At 42.0% G+C, this 24,506-nt stretch overlaps 1 protein-coding gene across 6 annotated transcripts in view; it reads left to right on the forward strand.

The window, feature by feature from the left end:
- The window catches only part of lilli (AF4/FMR2 family member lilliputian), a 470,466-nt gene that overhangs the window by 309,353 nt on the left and 136,607 nt on the right, over window positions 1–24,506 (forward strand). For 5 of the 6 annotated variants that reach the window (XM_070084351.1, XM_070084359.1, XM_070084377.1 and 2 more), the window contains 3 exons: window positions 17,274–17,316; window positions 17,506–17,560; window positions 17,945–18,181. In XM_070084351.1, the coding sequence (XP_069940452.1) occupies window positions 17,274–17,316; window positions 17,506–17,560; window positions 17,945–18,181 (335 nt within the window). Of the gene's footprint in view, window positions 1–14,756; window positions 15,367–17,273; window positions 17,317–17,505; window positions 17,561–17,944; window positions 18,182–24,506 lie in introns of those variants that run through there. The other variant, XM_053778314.2, reaches the window with a different exon arrangement.

Consider the following 24,506-nt stretch of genomic DNA (forward strand, 5'->3'; position numbering starts at 1 on the left):
ATCCTCCAAGAGAAACCACGATTGAAATACTCGGAAGAGTACAAGAGGGTGTTCCTAGACAGAGACAGAACAAAATCAGAATGACAGCACCTGAGGGAGAGGACAAAAAAGCGAAAGGAGCTAGGAAAAGAGACAAGGATGGAACCAGCAGAGGTCAGTCAGAGCAGAACAGAACAGCAAGGGCAAGCACACACACAACTATTCTCAGAACCATACAACCTATCACACCATCCCAACACACACTACAATCCATACCCACAGCCTCCACCCAAAACCGAGCTATAGAATCCTACAGTATGCCACCAGGTCTCCCACCCTCACAGGCCCCCCAAACCACAGTGTTGGAAAGGAAACTGAAGGTATGGTACACAAACGCTGATGGAATAACAAATAAGTGGGAGGAGTGGCATGAAAGAGTCAAAGAAGCATCACCGGACATCATAGCTCTCACAGAAACCAAGCTTACAGGTATGATAACAGATGCCATCTTTCCAACGGGATACCAAATCCTGAGGAAAGACAGAGGGAACAGGGGGGGTGGAGGAGTGGCATTGCTGATCAAAAATCGCTGGAATTTTGATGAGCTGGAGAGAGGAGACAGCGGAGAAGAAAGTGATTACATAGCGGGAACGCTTCACTCTGGAGGTCCCAAGGTGGTAATAGCAGTGATATATAACCCACCACAGAACAGCAGGAGGCCAAGGCAAGAGTACGACGAGAGCAATAGAGCGATGGTTGACACACTGGCTAGAGTGGCCAGAAGAGCTCATGCATGCAGGGCAAAGCTCCTGATCATGGGTGACTTTAACCACAAGGAGATCGATTGGGAGAACTTGGACCCACATGGGGGCCAAGATACATGGAGGGCTAAGATGATGGAGGTGGTACTGGAAAACTTCATGTGCCAACACGTAAGGGACACTACAAGAGAGAGAGGAGAGGATGAACCAGCTAGGCTGGACTTAGTATTCACCTTGAGTAGTGCAGATATCGAGGACATCACATATGAAAGACCCCTTGGGGCCAGTGACCATGTGGTTTTAAGCTTCGAATACACAGTAGAGCTACAAGTGGAGGGAGAAGCAGGAAGGCCAGGACGAATGAAGCCAAACTACAAGAAAGGGGACTACACAGGAATAAGGAACTTCCTGAACGGGGTTCAGTGGGACAGAGAACTGGCAGGGAAGCCAGTTAATGAGATGATGGAATATGTAGCAACAAAATGCAAGGAGGCTGAGGAGAGGTTTGTACCCAAGGGTAACAGGAATAATGAAAAAGCCAGGATGAGCCCATGGTTTACCCAAAGGTGCAGGGAGGCAAAAACCAAGTGTGCTAGGGAATGGAAGAAATATAGAAGGCAAAGGACCCAGGAGAATAAGGAGAGCAGTCGTAGAGCCAGAAACGAATATGCACAGATAAGAAGGGAGGCCCAAAGACAATATGAAAACGACATAGCAGCAAAAGCCAAATCTGACCCGAAACTGTTGTACAGCCACATCAGGAGGAAAACAACAGTCAAGGACCAGGTAATCAGGCTAAGGAAGGAAGGAGGAGAGACAACAAGAAATGACCGTGAAGTATGTGAGGAACTCAACAAGAGATTCAAAGAAGTGTTCACAGAGGAGACAGAAGGGGCTCCAGAAAGACGGAGAGGTGGGGCACACCACCATGTGCTGGACACAGTGCACACAACCGAGGAAGAAGTGAAGAGGCTTCTGAGTGAGCTAGATACCTCAAAGGCAATGGGGCCAGATAACATCTCCCCATGGGTATTGAGAGAGGGAGCAGAGGCGCTGTGTGTACCCCTAACAACAATATTCAATACATCTATCAAAGCGGAGATTGCCTGAGGCATGGAAGACAGCAAATGTAGTCCCAATCTTTAAAAAAGGAGACAGACATGAAGCATTAAACTACAGACCAGTGTCACTGACATGTATAGTATGCAGAATCATGGAGAAGATTATCAGGAGAAGAGTGGTGGAACACCTAGAAAGGAACGATCTCATCAACAGCAGCCAACATGGTTTCAGGGACGGGAAATCCTGTGTCACAAACCTACTGGAGTTCTATGACATGGTGACAGCAGTAAGACAAGAGAGAGAGGGGTGGGTGGATTGCATTTTCTTGGACTGCAAGAAGGCGTTTGACACAGTTCCACACAAGAGATTGGTGCAAAAACTGGAGGACCAAGCAGGGATAACAGGGAAGGCACTACAATGGATCAGGGAATACTTGTCAGGAAGACAGCAGCGAGTCATGGTACGTGGCGAGGTGTCAGAGTGGGCACCTGTGACCAGCGGGGTCCCTCAGGGGTCAGTCCTAGGACCAGTGCTGTTTCTGGTATTTGTGAACGACATGACGGAAGGAATAGACTCTGAGGTGTCCCTGTTTGCAGATGACGTGAAGTTGATGAGAAGAATTCACTCGATCGAAGACCAGGCAGAACTACAAAGGGATCTGGACAGGCTGCAGACCTGGTCCAGCAATTGGCTCCTGGAGTTCAATCCCACCAAGTGCAAAGTCATGAAGATTGGGGAAGGGCAAAGAAGACCGCAGCCGGAGTACAGTCTAGGGGGCCAGAGACTACAAACCTCACTCAAGGAAAAAGATCTTGGGGTGAGTATAACACCAGGCACATCTCCTGAAGCGCACATCAACCAAATAACTGCTGCATCATATGGGCGCCTAGCAAACCTCAGAACAGCATTCCGACATCTTAATAAGGAATCATTCAGGACCCTGTACACCGTGTACGTTAGGCCCATATTGGAGTATGCGGCACCAGTTTGGAACCCATACCTAGCCAAGCACGTAAAGAAACTAGAGAAAGTGCAAAGGTTTGCAACAAGACTAGTCCCAGAGCTAAGAGGTATGTCCTACGAGGAGAGGTTAAGGGAAATCAACCTGACGACACTGGAGGACTGGAGAGATAGGGGGGACATGATAACGACATACAAAATACTGAGAGGAATTGACAAGGTGGACAAAGACAGGATGTTCCAGAGATTGGACACACTAACAAGGGGACACAGTTGGGAGTTGAAGACACAGATGAATCACAGGGATGTTAGGAAGTATTTCTTCAGCCACAGAGTAGTCAGTAAGTGGAATAGTTTGGGAAGCGATGTAGTGGAGGCAGGATCCATACATAGCTTTAAGCAGAGGTATGATAAAGCTCACGGCTCAGGGAGAGTGACCTAGTAGCGATCAGTGAAGAGGCGGGGCCAGGAGCTTGGACTCGACCCCCGCAACCTCAACTAGGTGAGTACACACACACACACACACACACACACACACACACACACACACACACACACACACACACACACACGCACACGCACACGCACACGCACACACTTCTTTATATTTAAGTGCGGAAAAACATTTTTTCCCAGTAAAGAGAACGTAAAAATGTTTTATAAAAAGTTTTGAGTGTTTGATGTTATCAGCACAACGTTAACTGGTGATCAATACACGAATGCTGTGCAACCATCAAAGGTCATAATGCCAAGTGAATATAATTAATTAATATGCACGTAAAATATGTTCAGTTGTGTTTTGTATAAAAAACAATATTGGCGGTGCATAATGAGTCCCGGACGGAGTTTGTTTCAGAGCAAACAACTCCAAACTTTATTTGGAAAACTATGTACAAGTTTAGACAAAGTTCAATAGTAATAATAATACAAATGATACCTTTATTGGATTTGCATTTTTCGTGTATCGAATTACTTTTATAAGCTTGGACATTATTTGCTGTTAATAAATAAAATGTGACTACTGCCTCTTTCTTAAAGCGGATTTTTTCGTATCTTGTTTTGTGAAGTAATGTTATTTAAATGTGAACAACATAAGTTCGTGTTACCTGCACTGTAGGACTCCTTCAAATCATCTTTCACTATACCAACACAGTGGTAGAGAGAGATGAGCATTTCTATTGAACCTTCATTTACAACGTTTCACCTACGCAGTGGGCTCTGTCTATGACTTGATAAAACCCACTTCATGGGCGAAACGTCGTCAATAAAGATACCATATAACTATTTGTCACTCATGTTACTACATAAGTAGATCAGTGTTGAGTATGCAACACCAGCTAAGAATGCCGCGCCTTGCAATGCACACAAACTACAGAAGACCTCACAATAAACCAGAGTGTAGCCTCCACAGAAGACAACAGAATGAGGTAGAAATCCACAACTGAGGAAGTGTTAAAGTTTATTACAAAATGGCCGTGTCGTTTTTGGTAGAATATTGCAAATCACTACAGGAAATGAGGTAAAACAAAAAAAAAGTGGTAAAGAAACGACACCAGAGCAAAATGGAAACATTCCTTGAAATGACGTTTTGGCTGGGAAACCCAGCTTTTTCAAATCTTAAGTAAAGTTTGTTCACCAAACGAAACAGTGTTTCAGTAATGGTTTCAGTATTAGGTAAAAGGACATGTGACTAATAAGACATTTACTCTGGTAACGTTTCTCACCAGATTTGTCAAGCTAGTACGAGAAATACAATGCCTGGATACATTATACAGTACAGTGTGTGGTTTAGAAAGACACGTAAGCAAACACTATGACATATTTATTAGAAAACGTTTCGGTCCTGGGACCTTGATCACTTCTAACATACAGAGGTAGAAAGACATTATATATATAGGCGGAGAGTGAGATGTGACGCACGTGACCTGAGGAATGTCATAAGAACATAAGAATGGAGGAACACTGTAGAAGGCCTACTGGCCCATGCGAGGCAGGTCCTTATCAAAACAACCTCTGCCTATGATGAGGACCAGTAGACGATGAAATCATGTGACTCCTGTGTTGTTGGGTTGGTGCTGCTTAAGTATCATGTATGCCAATGTTTTTGAAATTTTGTAGTTTCCAGTGTTGCGTTCTATAGTGTCGGTGACGGTGATTAATGAGGCTTCTAGGCACCGTCGGCGTCTGAGGTCTGGTTCGGTGAGAACGAGTTGTGCCTCGTTCCAGTTCATCAAATGCCCCGTGGAGTCTGTGGAGGACACAGGCGTACCTTACATCGTCTCTGTTAGAGGCATTTCGATGCTCATTCAGGCGGACTGCAAGATCTCTGCCTGTCTCGCCTACATATTTCTTGGGACAGAACCCACAGGGGATAGTGTAGACGCCTGCTGTAGAAGTTAGAGGTGTGGGGCTGCGTTTAGTAGTGAGGTCTTTGATAGAGGATGTGTTTATGGTGGAAACGTTGATGTTACTCATAGCAAGTGCCCGGCGAGTATTCGTGGCAACATCGCCACATGGGAGTACTATGAACTGTTTAGGGGGCTGTTCCATGGGCGGTTTGTTGAGGATAGCTTGTGCCTTGAGTCTGCAATCTCGGATGAAGAAAGATGGGAACTGAAGACGTGTAAAGGCTTGTGTTATGTAAGTGCATTCTTCTTCTAGAAAACAAGGGCTGGAGATGCGAAGAGCTCTCAAGAAGAAGCCAATGAGGACTCCTCTCTTAGTGCGGGTATCTTGGTGTGAATAAAAGTGTATAAGATCGTCCTTGTTGGTAGGTTTTCTATACACTTTGAAGAGAAGTTTGTCACTGTCGGGAGATCTGCACAGTAGAACGTCGAGGAAAGGAAGTTTGCCATCATTTTCGAGTTCAAGTGTAAACTTTATTGATGATTCAACATTCTGAGACAGAGGCTCACTGAAAACCACGACCTCCCTTTACCTCTTCTAGATTTCATCAATCTAGTGGAACTGTGTGTTAATTTCAACTTCTTCAAGTATCAGGACAACTGTTACAAACAATGCTTTGGGATGGCAATGGGCAGCCCGCTCAGTGCTGTGCTTGCCAACCTCTTCATGGAAAACTTGGAGACAGAGAAATTCAGCACCCTCATTCCCAACACCGTTACCTGGCTAAGATACGTTGATGATATATTGGTTTTCTATCCAAGACGTCTCAATATCCAGGCCCTTCTCAACAAGATCAATGCAGTTGAACCATCAATAAAGTTTACACTTGAACTCGAAAATGATGGCAAACTTCCTTTCCTCGACGTTCTACTGTGCAGATCTCCCGACAGTGACAAACTTCTCTTCAAAGTGTATAGAAAACCTACCAACAAGGACGATCTTATACACTTTTATTCACACCAAGATTCCCGCACTAAGAGAGGAGTCCTCATTGGCTTCTTCTTGAGAGCTCTTCGCATCTCCAGCCCTTGTTTTCTAGAAGAATGCACTTACATAACACAAGCCTTTACACGTCTTCAGTTCCCATCTTTCTTCATCCGAGATTGCAGACTCAAGGCACAAGCTATCCTGAACATTAAAATGGTATAAAATACCGACTGATTGTTAGGTAAGACACATATGCAACAGTTAGGTATCTTTATTTTGTAGTAATGATAATCTTTGTGTACGATGATTTCAAGTGATGGTGGAACAGGAGAGTTCAGTAGATTTAGGGAACACCTTTTCTGCAACACATGGGAATCTTTATTGAAGAAACGTTTCGCCACACAGTGGCTTCATCAGTCCAATACAAAGTAGAAATGGGTAAGGAGAGTAGAAGTATGAGGTAATCAGTCCCTCAACCTGGATTCGATGTGTTCAGTCCATCACTCTTGTAGTAAGTGCAGCATAGGGCCAGAGAGGTGGCTTATATACTGCGGTGAGATGAGTCGGTTTTCAAAACCATTCATCACATCTGTCAGACACTGCAACATCATGGAATCTTGGTACAAAGACTTCAACGCTTGCCCAAACCTTTGGACGATAACCTACTTACATTAGTGGCAGGTCCCACTAAGATCCCGCCTCCTCCTGCTTCAACTCATCTCACCGCAGTATATAAGCCACCTCTCTGGCCCTATGCTGCACTTACTACAAGAGTGATGGACTGAACACATCGAATCCAGGTTGAGGGACTGATTACCTCATACTTCTACTCTCCTTACCCATTTCTACTTTGTATTGGACTGATGAAGCCACTGTGTGGCGAAACGTTTCTTCAATAAAGATTCCCATGTGTTGCATAAGTGTCTCAATTCTTCAACTTGTCGGTTTTCAAAACCATTCATCACAACACCTTTTCTGCTAGGCAATCTTAAGTAGGCTGTGAGCGCAGAGAGGGACGCTCAAGTAACGTATACTTAAAATGTTCACTGTGTTGCAACGACAAGATGATTAAGTCTACTGAAAATATTAGGTAAGTGCATACACGTACAACTAATAAGACAATTACTGCGGCAACGTTTCACTCACTAAGAACTTTCCCAAGCCAGTGCAGAGTACAGTGTACGGACGCTTTAGTTTCCCGTTTTCTGTCCTTCAGGCGAGACATTCCTGTACATAGTAGTATATATGAATATAAAGACGTATGCACATTCGAGATATTTTATTGAATGAATTTAAAAAAAAAGCCAACAGTGGCAAAATGTCTAATATAATGTCTTAAATGTGCATTAGTGTCTTTATTTCCACCATCAAGAGTGCCCCTCCTTTCGGACACCTTACCTTACTCCCTTTTTATGTTGTATACAGGCGATGTTTGTATTAGCTTGTCAAAACTAGTGAATAAAACGTAACAATAATAATACCTTATTAGTTGCACATGTATCTAGTTAACGTATATTGTCGATAGTCTTAAGTACCAGAGATTTACATTCTGCCATAATGTCATTTAATCAGATCTCTACAGATTAGAAAATGTTGTGACCGTAGGGGTGTTCAAAGTTTCATGTGACAAGAACATATCGTTATAAAAAAGAATATAAAAAATCAATGGAAAATGAAAATAGTTTTTTATGCATCCCCGGAATGCCCTCCAGGTAGGCATAGCGGAAAAATAACTAAATGATGGAAAATAAGGCAAGAAGGCAGCAGATAGAGAACAGATATTTGGTATGGCAGTGGAACACTGTTAGGAAAACTTTTACATTACAGATTAATAAAGACGTGGAATGAACAAGAGAACTATCAATATATCCACCGTGAATATATAATCAACCAGAAGTCATAAGGTGGGACTAAGAACTGGAGCTCAGTACCCACAAGTTTAATTGTATATTCTAAATGAGAGAACATTCAAGAATAAAAAAAAAATGAGAACAAAAGGCCACAAATGTAATTTCAGAAAAAAGTTTGCTGGACATATACTGGACAGTATTTCAGTTTAGGGATTGAATGATGGATTACCGGAATGGGATTCACGAAGAAGTGGCATATTTCACAACCACTGCAAGCCTTTAACAAATTAAACTCTAAATAATGAGACACCCGATCAACTTGGCTGTGATGGATATGTGGGGCAGTGGGCTACCAGTAGCAACAGGCTGGTTTACCAGGCAAACACCAGATGAGCCTGGCCCATGGACGGGCTCCGGGGGTAGAAAATCTTCTACGAGTAGAAAAAGCAAAATTATCACTGATTTATATATGCTATCTTAGAGGAACATTTTGATGCCGACCTTCTTAGTACAATTTCGCGGTTTTTTAAGAAATTTAGGTAATTGTAATATATTGGTAAAATTCTCCACGCTTGACTTTATGCGGTAGCAGCTGTTTGAATGTTAATAATTATATTTTCAGATTCAACCTTTATTCAGAAACATTCAGTAAAAGGCACATTTTAGTGTTAGTCACAACATTGGAAGCTGACTGTACCTAAGTACGATAACTCGCACTATATCATTACAGTTATCAAATCTTATGTAAGATGAGGAAGATATAGTAATATCAAGTTGTAAACATTGATCATATGGGACTCTGGCTCTAATTAAAATTTGTTGGCGGCAAATGCGGTAACGTGAAGCACCTCGTCGGTAGCCGTCAAAAGAAAAACCTTGATGGCTTCTTAGATATTGTGGGCCACCCGGGCGTGGGTTGAGCCGACCTTCCATCCATCCAACAAGGGCTGACCAGGCGAGCACAATGACAGCATGGGTAGATGGCTAAACCGGGAGTGGGAAGTTGGGGGACCCCGTCAAACTTGTTCAGGGTGGATTTCAGTTGATCAGTTTCAGTACTCAAATGTGACATGCGTGTGATGTTCAGGTATACATCTTAAGGAAAAATATTGTCACTCGATAACCCATCGTCATGATACCTTCCTTGTTGTCTTGGATCTTTACTTCAATGCACAATATGGAACATTCTCTTCTGAAACATTAGTAAAACGAAGTGTGCATTGGTTGGTCACTTTATAGTTTTTTTTTTTATTTGTGTAAACCGATTTATATTAAATGTATCAAAGAGAGAGGGTGGAAGCACTTGACTTGTACTCGTTGGAACGCAGGAGGGAGAGATATATCATAATCTACACTTGGAAAATCTTGGAAGGAATGGTCCCAAATCTGCACACAGAAATCACTCCCTACGAAAGTAAAAGACTGGGCAGGCGATGCAAAATGCCCCCAATAAAAAGTAGGGGCGCCATTGGTACACTAAGAGAAAACACCATAAGTGTCCGGGGCCCAAAACTGTTCAACAGCCTCCCATCAAGCATTAGGGGAATTGCCAATAAACCCCTGGCTGCCTTCAAGAGAGAGCTGGACAGATACCTAAAGTCAGTGCCGGATCAGCCGGGCTGTGGCTCGTACGTTGGACTGCGTGCGGCCAGCAGTAACAGCCTAGTTGATCAGGCCCTGATCCATCGGGAGGCCTGGTCATGGACCGGGCCGCGGGGGCGTTGATCCCCGGAATAACCTCCAGGTAACCAAGGCCGGGGTTCCACAAGTAGACATTGAGAGGTAGAAAGTGGATGGTTCACTTGTTTGTCTGTGCAAGACTGTGGTACGTTCTCTTACCCGTTTTCTGTGGTGTGTTGGTGAGACTTGGAATATGAGCTACCTCTCCCTCACATGCCACCAAATCCCCTCCCTCCCTCCCTCCCTCCCTCCCTCCCTCTTGACTAAAGCATAGGAGTTGTAAGGAGGGGGGTCCGGACTGGGTAGGATTTATTTTTCTCTCCACGAGCTATTCTTTTCTCGTGAGAGCCCCCCCCCCTCCCATTCCTCACTTAGGAATGCTTTGATGCCGGTGAGGGGCTCTTGATTCGAGGAACTGAACTGCAAGAAACCCCTCTGGCGTGCCCTAAGTACACTATGGAGAAGCTTGGATATGGGTGAAATTCCAGTCACTTAAAACAACGGATATAGCCCCACTCCATAAAGGTGGCAGCAAAGCATTAGCTAAGAACTATAGACCAATAGCTCTGACGTCCCGCATAAAAATCGTTGAAAGAGTGCTAAGAAGCAGGATTGCAAATCACCTGGATTCCCAAAATCTGCACAATCCAGGGCAACATGGGTCCAGGGCAGGTCGCTCCTGCCTCTCACAACTACTGGATCACTATGATATGGCCTTGGATGCACTGGAAGAAAATCAGAATGCAGATGTAATATACACAGACTTTACAAATGCGATCATGGCGTAATAGCGCACAAAATACGTGCTAAAGGAATAACTGGGAAAGTGGGGAGATGGATCTTCAACTCCCTAACAAATCGGAGGCTGCCATAGTGAAGAGCTCTGTCCCACAAGGCACAGTACTCGCCCCCCATCTTATTCCTCACCCTCATATCAGACATAGACAGAGATATACACCACAGCACCGTATCATCCTTTGCGGATGATACTAGGATCTGCATGAGGCTGTCGGTTAACCGGTTAACCTCCAAGAAGATATAAACAAAGTTTTCCAGTGGGCAACGGAAAACAATATGATGTTCAATGAGGACAAATTCCAACTACTCCGTTATGGAAAGCTGGAGGAGATAATAACTAGAACAGAGTATACTACAAGCTCTGGCCATACAATAGAGCGGAAAAATAATGTAAGGGACCTGGGAGTAGTAATGTGTGAGGATCTCACTTTCAAGGATCACAACAGTGCCACGATCACAAGTGCAAAGAAAACGATAGGATGGATAATGCGAACGTTCAAAACGAGAGATGCCGAGCCAATGGTGATCCTTTTCAAATCACTTGTTCTCTCTAGGTTGGAATACTGCTGTACATTAACATCTCCATTCAAAGCAGATGAAATCGCAGATCTAGAGAGTGTACAGAGATCCTTTAATGCACGTATAAGTTCTGTCAAGCACCTTAACTACTGGGAACGCTTGGAAGCACTTGACTTGTACTCGTTGGAACGCAGGAGGGAGAGATATATCATAATCTACACTTGGAAAATCTTGGAAGGAATGGTCCCGAATCTGCACACAGAAATCACTCCCTACGAAAGTAAAAGACTGAGCTGGCCATGCAAAATGCCCCCAATTAAAAGTAGGGGCCCCATTGGTACACTAAGAGAAAACACCGTAAGTGTCCAGGGTCCAAGACTGTTCAACAGCCTCCCATCAAGCATTAGGGGAATTACCAATAAATTACCCCTGGCTGTCTTCAAGAGAGAGCTAGACAGATACCTAAAGTCAGTGCCGGATCAGCCGGGCTGTGGCTCGTACGTTGGACTGCGTGCGGCCAGCAGTAACAGCCTGGTTGATCAGGCCCTGATCCACCGGGAGGCCTGGTCATGGGCCGGGCCGCGGGGGCGTTGATCCCCGGAATAACCTCCAGGTAACCACCCTTCCCTTCCTTGGATCAAACCTGAATGTCTCCTATTCCCAGGCGCTATGTGACACGGACAGGTTTAGCGCTTTCCCGTGAATAAAATAAAATGAAATTCGTGATTCGGTCGCACACTGAAATCGTAATTATTCATAGTTTTTATCTAGCATTTTAAATAACATAAAAAATATTAACCAAAAAGTCATCTGAAATGATTAAGGTATACTTTTGATACCTCTTTGACTGTCCTGGGATTGTCTGGTGCTTTTGAATTTAATTTAGTGTGGTCAATAATGTTAAATTTCGTCAGAACGACAATTATCGATTGCATACTTATTCTGATTCATAGTTCAAATATTTCCGCTGTTGATCCACAGCTCTTTTGTTTGGCCGCCCTGAACTTGGTATAGTTCTTATGGATCTTTTTTTTGTGAAATCAAGGGAATGAACTAGACTTATATAGTTCTTCGTTTAACAGTTGTATTTAATTGCAAATTCCAAGTTTACCTATTAATATATTTTTTATTTGTCAAGTGGATCGAACTAGACGAAAAGGTGATGGAGGTAAACACTATACACAGTTTCAAGAGTAGGCATGATTGGGGCCTGGAAGGCAGGAATCTGTAAAGCAGGTCGACGAAAGGGCTAGGCCGGGAGCTGTGATTCAACCCTTGTAAACATGACTAATTACACTGCTTCTCCGACAAGCACAAGTTTGGTCATCATGCCTCCAGGTGCTAGGGCATGATGGCAACCGTGTAAGTGTAATTTAAATTAAGGTGGAAGGTACCTGTGTGTGGTGGCGTATGTGGCTAGTGCTACATCAGGCCTTCGTGGGCAAAACCCTCAATTGAAATAATTTACAAGACAATGATCGCAAGTTTTTTTTTTTTTTTTACTACTATCAGTAAATATGTTTCCAGAGAGCTTGCCTTTATAATCAGATTCTTTAACGATATAAAATTACTTTTAAATTTCAGGCTATAATTTTCATTAATTAATCATTAAATATTTTATAACAAAATGCGCGAGTTGAATAGCACCGTGCTACATTGGCAGTGATATTTCTTCCATATTAAAAATAACTTACTCATACACTAAGTTAACTTCAGGTACTCCTAGTGAAGTAGGTGTAAGTATTCTTAGCTTATTCATGCATTTAATTTACGCTTCTCGATATTTTGTCGTGTAACAATGGTTATAAATGACCATAATTTTTAAAGGGGTGGACCGATAAGCCAGCGGAAGGCCTCGGTCAGATGACCAAAAGCTCCAAAGGCGGGTCATCATCTGACTAAGACCCGCGTCAGGAAACATTTGTCCTGTTTCCTGACGAACCTTACCTAACCTAACCTAACCTAGCTTCTCGATAAGTTGCCAGATGTGGCGGAACCTCACATACATAGAAAACGGTTCTCACGAGACCGCAATTTTCCCAGTCACCAATTGCCAGATTTAATGGTTCTTGCTCGCAGTATTTTATATTAACCCTAGACGCCGGAAATAAATTTGGAGTTAAGCTTTTACACACACAACCCGCATTTAAGAGAGGGAAAGCAATGGCGACGCTTTCGGTCCGACTTGGACCATTGACAAGTGTGACTTGTCGAATGTTAATGGTGCAAGTCGGCCAGGAACGTCAATTCTTTCTTATGACTTTTTACTCAGTGAGGTTTTTATTTGATAAGACAAGATGTAGTGTGGATAGTGTTGGAGTTGTAATTAGCTAGATGAGTGGCTGAACCATGTAAATATTTAAAACTGAACCGTTCCTAGTAATTTAAATGTTGTAGTGGAAGTAATACTTGTGTTGAACCACGGGCCACGTAGAGCCAATAAAACTTTTGAATTACTTTATTCACTGAAACGGAGGAGAGATACATGATAATATATACCTGGAAAGTACTCTAGGGGCTTGTTTCAAATCTGCACACTACCATAACAAGATACTGATATGATATGTATAGGACAAAGTGCAAAATAAAGCCAGTGAAAAGCAGGGGCGCCGTGGGCACAATAAGAGAACAATGTATCGATGTCCGTGGCCCTGACTAATCAATATCTTACCAAAAGATATCAGAAAGTGCTGGGACAAGTGTAGAAGTCTTCAAGAGGAAACAGGACAAGTATTTTTACCAGGTGCCAGATCAACCAGGCTGTGAGGAATATGTGGGCCGGCTGGCCGTCAGCAGCAATAGCCTGGTTGACCAGGCAAGCACCAGACGCGCCTGGCCCAAGGCCGAGCTCCGGAAATAGAAAAACTCTAGAAACTCATTAAAGGTAAAAAAAAAAAATGCTTTCAGTTATAGAGTAGGAAGGGTGGGAATACAGTCTAGATTTAGATATCGCCATTCAGTATGGTTTGTGATGGCCGTGATTGTCAAATAGGTAAATAATAATGAGAGCCATCACTACAGTTGCGCAACCGCTAGACGAAACCTAGCACATTATACGTATTATGAAGTGGGTGCAGGAGTACCGCACCACTCCAGCACACTTGAAATGTTTTTTTTTTTTTTACCCTCCAATCCCCCCATCATCTTTCTCGTTACGGGAGCTTCAAAAGTTTCGTTTCAACCGCGGCTGGACTTACTATCATTTGAGATGATAATCCTCAAGCAATAGTAACCCCAGTTCTGCTGGAACGAAACCATGCAACCCTACCGTCTGACATCTTTATTGCGATACAAAAGTCTCCAGCTCAGCCCTACACGTTATACATTATATGATGGAATATGTAAGAGGAAACCTGTTACTTTACATTATGTGATAAAATATGACAGGAAAATATAGTGACTTTTTATTCCCATGATGCAACTGTAATCTAGAATTGAGTAGCAGCACACTGCTGATGTGTCTAGCTTTGCTAAATAAAGTCTTCCCGCGTCTCTGGAAGGACACCCAGAGTTTTGTTGCCCATGTGTGGCGCTAAGTTTGATTTGATAAACGGTGATGGTGCCCACACCTGGTTGTCAGTGGAGATCAACGCAGGAAGACGACTTTTCGTCTCATTAATGTAGCTGCAGTGGAGCGACTCTTACTTAATATATATTTGGCGGGGAAGACGGTGCGCGGTATCACAGGAGAAGTCATAGGTAGCGACAAGAGAAAGTGGTGATAATCGGCAGTGGTGGGAGACGCGGAGGAGCCTCATTGATCAGGCGGTTACCATAGCGACGCTCCCCCCTGCCTCCCCTCAGCACGTACGCTCCTAGCGGCAGCGCCACGCACCATAACACTCACACTTACCAAACATCTACTTAGCAAGTGCCACACCTGATGATTACTGATAAGCTCGACACGCTAAGGTGGTGACTGTAAGTGCGACGAGGCTTTAGGACTGGAGTGTTGCGTAAGAGAGGCAGTGACGCCAGTAAGTGCGTTGGTGTTGATGCTGGCGTAGTGTTGGTGCTGAGTGTCTAGTGCTCATGTTGTACAGTACTCGCGCCACCTGGCAATGTGCGGGAGAGAGACGAGTTGTATGCGCTGCTACAAGTGTGACATGTACAGTGAAGGGTGCCCTGCCTCACACTAGGTGTGGGCAGCGGTGTAAGGCAAGAGGGAGGAATGCGCATGTACCAGGGGCCATTACCGCCGCCAGGGGGGCTGCCCCTGCCTGCCCGCCGTGGCGGCGGCGGCAGCAGCAGCAGGGCATCACAACATCTGCCCACCCTCCGTGCCCATCACCATCATCACCGTCCTCTTCCTCTACCTTCACGTACCCACCACCACCACCACCATCACCACCACCACCATTACCACAGGACTGGCCATGGCCACAGCCACCATCACCACCACCATAGCTCCAATAATTCTCAAGGTAGGCGTATTGTCACTGGTTATCATACAAGTCTCAGTCAAATTTAAATCTCCATAAAGTTTTTAATGAGGTGCTCAAAAAAAAAAAAAACACGAGGCAATAATGTACAAAATAAAGTCAGTGTGATAATGGTAAGTAAATACAATTAACTGAAAAAGGTTCCATATACACGGAGCTCATTAAATGTATGAAATAAACCCAGTTGAATTCTAAATTTTAAGGTATATTTAGAAGTGTTCATAATAAAATGCCGTATTTGAGCTCATAAGAAGTCGATTGGTAATAGCACTGGTCCTGGGCTTATTTTGGCGGTAAATTCTAGTTTAAAATGTATGATATTAAGTTGGTTGTGCCAGTGAGAGAGTTTTGTTGTGCAGTTGGAAAAGCTAAATAAGCCTACAATAACCTAACGTAAGAGTTGCCAAACTTACTCCGTTATCAGCAGGACTAGAAACGGCATGTCTTTGTTTACATTTACTGTGACTAGGCGCATTGACTACTTCCATGATGTAGACACCTTGTATGTACAGTACTACTCTCTAGTACAGTATGTAGTAATGTCCGAGTCCTACTTAGGATAAAAACTGAATAATGGTCGTCAGTTGGATTATGTAGAATTTATAGGTATGGCTACCGTACAATAGCATGGGTGTAAATTATCATGCAAATGTATAAGGATGGATGACAAAGCTATATGCACATATTAGAAATATTATGAAGAAAGAAATGTGCATTCCTTTGAAATGCTTCGAATGACGGGCAGCATCTTAAGTGTGTACATGTGGATGAAAGGGTTTTATAGTTGTGTGTGTGTGTGTGTGTGTGTGTGTGTGTGTGTGCGTGCGTGCGTGCGTGCGTGCGTGCGTGCGTGCGTGCGTGCGTGTGTGCGTGTGTGTGTGTGTGTGTGCGTGTGTGTGTGTGTGTGTGTGTGTGTGTGTGTGTGTGTGTGTGTGTGTGTGTGTGTGTGTGTGTGTGTGCGTGTGCGTGTGTGCGCGTGTGTGCGTACACACACACACACACACACACACACACACACACACACACACACACACATACATACATACATACATACATACATACATACATACATTCACATTCACTTAGACTGAAGTTTTGCATTGTGGATAAAGTACTGTGTACTCTGATGCCAAGTTTGCATGTTTGAGTCCTGCTGTGGACAGAGAGATAGGGTTTATATGTATGTATGTATGTGTTGACCAGGTACAGCCAGTAATTGTTGAGTGTGGGCAAATAGGTCTTTTGCAGTAACCTTTAATTAATCTTATGTTTTTAAATGTGATTACAGTACCGTACTTTGTGAACATCCTGCCTGTGTATATCCCAAATTGTAAATAATTAGTAATTAACTGTGAGAGAGAGAACCGTTACAATTCATCATTTATTATATTAGTGGGATATGGAAATTTGTAAAATGTTTGTAAGATTGCAGTTTTTTCTGTCTTGTGAACATTTTAGTTGGCAGGTAAATTTACATACCTTCAGAATGCAGTACTCTTCTCATTGCTTTCCTTTGTTTCTTAATCGAGTAGTTCTTATTAGTGCATTACCTATATTTCCTTTCCATTTCAAGAGGCATGGTCTGAAATTGGCACCATTAGCAGATACTGTGTTATCAACATTTTGTATTTTTACATTACATTTTGTATATTTTATGTAATGTGCTGAGTTTATCATTTTCTAAAAGCCACTTAAGGAGAGAGGAGAGACAAGGCTGCTTTGTACTGTATAAATATTACAATTAGAAGTGAGAAAACTTTTATTTGTGTTATTGTAATAAAATTACAGTACACATAATGTACTTTCACATAGTTACCATACACTTTAAGTGAACTGCTTTGCATAAAATGTGCAACATTATGTTAACTTGTTTCCATATTTACTTTCAGACAAAAATCTGGAGATGTCTCGCTCAAAGCAGTCAAAAGCACTGTAAGTATTATAAGATCCAATTTTCTTTCTTTTTGATATTATGAGGCTTTTATTAATAATTTGGTTGATTGTCATTGCCTTGTCTTGTAGAAGTATATTTTATGTATTCATCCATAGTTAGTTTTGAAATATTTTTATTTAGAGTGAATCAAAGGGAAATGGTCATGGATAATATTTCCTTCATTTCAGTGATGAAAGTCATGCCAATGAACTCATTCTCTCTGAGGACAGCGATGACGACATGGTAATTAACTACAGTACATATAGTATATAATAGCAGTCATTTGCTTTTAAGTGATTAAAGTTATTTATATATTTTTTAGCTGCTTTGATAACTTTTATTTAATGGTAGAACAGTGATAGTACAGTAACTTATTGACATAAGTTTAAAATGAAAATATTTTGCATGTTATGTACTTTCATATTTTTAATTTATCATTGTAATATTTTGGGGTTGAGAAAATGTAATTATGTTTGAAACCTTCAGATATTTTCTCATGTTTATGTATTGTTCTATATTGTAAGTGTACTTTATATAACAGGAAAGGTATAGTAAATGGCAGACAGTGTCTAGCTTGACCCATCTTGGTACTCCTAACTTATTGTATTATTATTGTACTTTACATAGCAGGCAAGGAGTGGTGCATTAGTAAATAACAGGCCAGTGTCTAACTCGGCCCAGTTTGGTACTCCTGCTAGCCAGCTACAGTCTTCTATAGGGGCACCTTCAAACTCCATCCCCCCACTGTCACCAATTTCACCAAAGACTTCAGAAGAATCATCCTCTTCAGACGATACCAGTGATGATTCAGATGTGTCTTCCAATAATACGTCTGATGATGACCAACCAGAGTACTCCCCTAAGGTGAGTCAAAGCAGTTTAGGCACTGCTCTAAGATGTATCTAATTCAAATAGGAAAATGTTAATACAGTACGTATCTAGATCAAAAAGCTGTATGTGAAGTTACCTTTATTCAAGTACATTTACTGTACTTTTTTTTTTAATATATCAGAAATCTCCCACAGATGAGCCTGGCCCAAGGCCAGGTTCTGGGAGTAGGAAGACTCTCAGAACTCATCGAAGGTATAAAGATATACAGTAGGGCCCCGCTTTATGGTGTTCCGCTAATACGAACATTTCACATTATAACCAAAACTCCCTAGACGGCTCCCCCCACCTGACATTCTAATATGGTCACCGCACTCCCTGAGTACTGTGTCTCTCCATTATGTGTGGAAACTTTTCAAATTTTCAAGTACAGTAGGGCCCCACTTATACAGCAGGTTAGGTTCCAGACTACCGGCAGAAAGCGGAATGGCATTTGTTTCCCCTTAACCCTTAAACTGTCCAAACGTAGATCTACATTGATGTGCGTAGTGCTCCGACCTTGATTTTTTCCATTTGAAAGCACGTAATATTGGACGTAGATCTACGTTCGGAGCACTACGCACGTCAACATAGATCTTTGTTTGAACAGTTTAAGGGTTAAAAATGCCAGATAATAAGTTTACATTAACATATGTAAGTTAGCAATAGAACTAGGCATTAAAAAACAATAAAAAGTAAAATACACACACAGTACGCTCATTACTTACCTCAAAATATTTGTAGTCATAATGTAGGGTGAAAAGTGAGTAGTGTTTATTGTAAGAAGTCAGGTGTGGTAGGTATGGTAGCCCACAAGGCCAACCCACTCACAGGTAATATGCTACGACACTTAAAGCGCCCTAGAACCATAAGATGCATGTAGTATTCACTCATTACTTACCTTAAAATATTTGTGGTCCTAATGGTCGTAATATAGGGTGCAAGGTGAATAGTACAGTGGAACCCCGAATATCGGCTGCTGCGTTGATCGGCCGATTCGTATTTAGGCCAGTCTTTGGGCTGAAATTTTGCTCCATATTTTGACCGGTACTTCATAAATCAGCTGTATTATATGCGTCAGCCCGCCTCCTGCCGGAACGCCGCTGCGTAGGTGAGTCAGCCTCTCTTGTGTCTTTCGGTGAATGAGCATATACTCTGCACATACATCCAAACATTTCCTTAAAATCCATTGGGTTTTGTGCTTGTTTATTAAGTGTGACTGTGGAATAAGCCACCATGGGCCCAAAGAAAGTTCCTAGTGCCAGCCCTTTGGTAAAGAAAGTGAGAAACAGAATAGAATTTAAGAAAGAAGTTATTGAAAAATATGAGTGTGGTGTTCGAGTGCTAGAACTTGCCAGGATGTATGGGAAATCCAAATCAACAGTCACTTATATCATGGCAAAAAAAAGAACAAATCAAGAAAGCTGATGTGGTGAAACGGGTAAACAAGTTAACGAAAAAGAGATCACAAACAAAGGAAGATGTGGAGAAGTTGTTGTGGATTAGAGAAAAACAGTTGCATGCGGATCTTGTAAAGAAAATGCCTGGAACTAGTGCTGTTAGTGAATTTAAGGCCAGCAGAGGCTGCTGTGACAGATTTAAGAAGTGTAGTGGCATACACAGTGTTGTAAGGCATGGTGAGGCTGTAAGTTCAGACAAACATGTGGCTGAAAAATTTGTGCAGGAATTCGAGGGATACATAGAGACTGAAGAATTGCACCGCCAACAAGTGTTCAGTTGTCACGAAACAGGCCCCTTTTGGAAGAAAATGCCAAAGAGGACCTATATCGTGCAGGAGGAAAAGGCACTTCCTGGACACAAGCCTATGAAGGATAGGCTAACTTCTTTTGTTCTGCGCTAATGCTAGTGGGGATTTCAAAGTGATGCCTTTACTGGTGTATCACTCTGAAAATCCCAGAATGTTCAAGAAAAACAATGTTGTGTGTGATGTGGAGGGCTAACAGTAAGGCATGGGTCACAAGGCAAATTTTCATTGACTGGGTCCATGAAGTGTTTGGCCTGAGTATGAAAAAATACCTACAGGAAAATTAATTGCCACTCAATTGCCTCCTGGTAATGGACAGTGCTCCTGCTCATCCTCCAAACTTGGTAGACCAATTGTCTAGGGATTTCAGTTTTATAACAGTTCTTGCCTCTAACACCACTTCTCTCATCCAGCCCATGGACCAGCAGGTCATTTCTAACTTCAAAAAACTCTACACAAAAGCAGTATTTCAAGGTGCTTTGAAGTGACCTCGGACACTGAATTGATCCTAAGAGAGTTCTGGAGGAATCAATTCAGTATCTACAACTGCATAAGCCTTATAGGTAAGGCTTGGCAAGGAGTGACTTCCAGGACTTTGAACTCTTCTTGGAGAAAATTGTGGCCAGAATGTGTCCTCCAGAGGATTTTGAAAGGTTTGAGGCTGACCCTGATGACCCTGTGCCTGTGTCTTTGGGGAAGTCCATGGGGTTGGATGTGAGTGGCGAGGATGTGGAAGAGTCAGTGGAGGATCACAGGGAAGAGCTAACCACTGAAGAGCTGCAACACTTTCAACTGGAACAGCAACAGACCACAGCTGAAGAAATTGCTTCAGAGGAGGAGGAAGAGAGAGGGAAGGAGGTGTCTTCTTCAGAGATTAAGGAGATTTGTGCAATGTGAAGTAGGGTGCAAGTTTTTGCTGAGAAATATCACCCTAACCAAGCTGAAACAAGCCATATCTGCAACATGCTTAGTGATAAAACCTTGGCCCACTTCAGGCAGATCTTAAAAGGTACCAGAAACAGACCTCTCTGGACAGTTTTTTTTTTTGTGCGACAGGGGTCCAGTGACACTCAGGCTGGTCCTAGTGCCATTTAAAAACAAAGAAGGGAAGTAACCCCAGAGAAGGACTTGATACCTAAAGTCCTTATGGAGGGGGATTCCCCTTCCAACCAATAACCTCTCCTCCTCTCTCTCCCCTCCTCCCTGTCTTTCATACGCCAACAAGTCTTCAATACAGGTATGGAATAACGATTTAAATACAGTGTACCCCCGGTTAACGATATTTTTTCATTCCAGAAGTATGTTCAGGTGCCAGTACTGACCGAATTTGTTCCCATAAGGAATATTGTGAAGTAGATTAGTCCATTTCAGACCCCCAAACATACACGTACAAATGCACTTACATAAATATACTTACATAATTGGTTGCATTGGGAAGTGATCGTTAAGCGGGGGTCCACTGTATTCATTTATATGTAATTGTCATTGTTTTGTGTTTATAAAACTATAGTTAAACTTTACAAAATATGTTTTTTTATTATTATTTTTGGGTGTCTGGAATGGATTAATTGTATTTACATTAATTCTTATGGGAAATATTGCTTTGAATTTAGACCTTTTCGAATTCAGGCCGACCTTCTGGAACGGATTACGGCTGATATTCCGGGTTCCACTGTATTTATATGTAGAAAGTCAGGTATGGTAGCCCGTCTGGCCAACCCACCCACATATAATATACTAGGCATTTAAAGCGCCCTACAGCGATAAAATGCACATGCAGTACACTCATTACTTACCTTAAAATATTTGTAGTCTTAATGTAGGGTGAGAGGTAAGTAAATGAGATAAAAACGAATAAACAAGAGAGAGAGAAAACGGGTAAATGAGAGAGGACAGAGCTGCAGAATGTGTAAACAAACAGATCATAATACAAACACCTTACACTGTGTACAAGTTGTCTCCACATTGGTACAGTAAAGAGCAACACACCCATTCTCATGTAACACACCATTTTTAGAAGGAATGATGCTCTGAGTAAAGGAATATGAAAGGAATAATTTTCTTTCCGACACCCCGACAAGATGACTGGAAAAAATCTCATATTTATGTTAATTTATTCTACTGTGGGTGTATTTATCATAGCATGTTTATTATAAAATTTTGAAAAAAATACATAGATGGGTTAAGCGAAAATGTCTATATATTAACGTTTTATACAACATTTAATGTGCCTCAGAGTGATGTATTATGTATTATTATCATTATTAATATGGCATCTTCAAGACTAACAAGACACTCTTAATGATTTTAGTATGTACCTATGTCGTGGGGGTTCGAAAGGAGATATGATGGTTGAAGATAAACACACTTGTGGATGGTAACACTATATATTGTCAGACTGTGGTAAGGGAGCCCAACTTGCCGTGCGTTGCCTGGTAGACCTATGCGTGGACTGAGGAAGTTACAGAGGTACTCACGTACACATGTGCATCAAGTGACATCACAAACTAGTCCCTAGGCCTAGCAAAAGGGATCATATATATAAAACATGTGGATTGTACTATGATACTCAGATAAGCTATACAACACATGTAGGGGATCAGCAACTATGCTGACAGCTCGGTCATGTTACATATGTCGTCTCGACATACACTACTATGCTATAGGCTGAACAGGCAGGTGGCTCTAGGCTGATTCTATACAATAACAAAGACATATGTAACTTAGAACTGATGGATTGTATCATAATGGATGTTAACGTAATGGGTGTTAACGTAATGGGTGTTAACGTAATGGGTATTAATGTAATGGGTATTAACGTAATGAGTTTTAACGTAATTCATTACGAATTATAAGAACAGCAAAGGCAAATCTGGCACGCACAGATCAGTACTGCTAAATTCTCAGAATTCGGAGGGAACGTGAACACAAAAAAATTCTGAAAAACTGATCAGCTAATAAAACACACAGTTGACAATTTCATTCATCTCGGACATCTAATTATACAGGCTATTTACATTTAAATCCAACTCTGCAAGGGTAAGATTTACATATGCAGAATGGTTATCTCTGGGAGGATCGAATTCCTTTGCAATGGCTAACACATGCCTTGACTGAGGGAGATCTAAACAAGTATCTACAAAAGATACAACTACATTTACTAGTGACTGAGGAATTACTAACTGATATGCTCTTCTGCTAGGAGTACTCAACTTGGCTGTTTGATACAGTAATTCTTGGCTCATGACAAAGTCACTAGTGGGTGCTGGTGGCTTCACAGTCAGAATAAGATCTTCCTAGAGAAGGAATCGAATCACACCAGACCACATGGAAACGGATCTTTCTTACTGGAGGAATGAACAAACTCGGTGGAGTGGACGACTCTCCCCGGTTGAAAAAAGTAACACTATAACACGCGATATGAGCAAGGGAGAACGGATCTACTATCTCTCACTGCAAGCACAGGGGAAAAGAAATGAACACAGTCAACAATACAGATATTCAGTCTGAGTCGCACACAGCTATAAAGAAACTACACTTACAAACGTTAACAACATGAGAAAGTTACTCAGGAAACAACTTCTTACATTGCACGAATTACTGTCAACGAGGATGGCATCACCATCTGGAACACAGGGACGACAGCAACACTCAAGTGAGTACACTAGCCACAGAAACGTCTTTCTGCAACGGCTTGTGGCATCAGCAAGAGATGGCATAACTCATTGCAAGTAAAGTTCTTCTCAAAGCGTCCCCTGGGAAGGAACGAATACTTGCACAAGTCGCCATTGCAGGGATAGTCTCAGCACCCAGGGTTGTCTGAGGTTCCTCTGAAACCCAAAGTAACTGTACACTATTCTGCGTGCACGATATTGTGGTTGGAATCCAGACAGGAGTGACAGTATTACTAGTGCCTGACCGCTCGGCTACGTTAATAAGTAATGAACAAATCTATAGGAGCTTAATCTGAACTTCACATTTTGCAGCACTTTAACAAATCTCAGATACAAGCTGTGAGAAAAACATTGTCTAGCTAGGTACTGTCTTTCAGTCAGTAACGGAATATTGGTACTGTGGACTGATTCATATTGACTTTGACTGGCATGATGCACTAAGTAAGCAAGCAAAAGTGACTGGGACATCTTCTCAGGGAACTTACTCAAGGATATAAAGGCAAGAAAAATAGAGAGAATGACACAATAAGCTTAAATGGGAAGAAATTACTTATTTAAAAAAGTAAGTCACACTGTAAGCAAGGAGAACTCACATGAAACACTTAAATGGATAAGCAACACTTTGAAAATCAAGAGAAATTGCACTTTACTCAAATCAAATTTACTCAAATTTACTTTAAATTGAATTAATGGCACAGTGAGTTGTCTTTACTCTCAATTTAATAAAGAAATTCAACAATAAATGATAAAATGGGATCAACAAATCTTGTGCAAAATTAAAACAGACAGGGAAGCAATTCTATCTAAAAAAATAAAATGACACACAAGAATAAAATATTATGCACAAAACAGGGCATATGAAACTGCACTGAAATAAACTGTA

Source organism: Cherax quadricarinatus, chromosome 1, assembly GCF_038502225.1.
Source record: "Cherax quadricarinatus isolate ZL_2023a chromosome 1, ASM3850222v1, whole genome shotgun sequence".
NCBI classification, from domain to species: Eukaryota; Metazoa; Arthropoda; class Malacostraca; order Decapoda; family Parastacidae; genus Cherax; species Cherax quadricarinatus.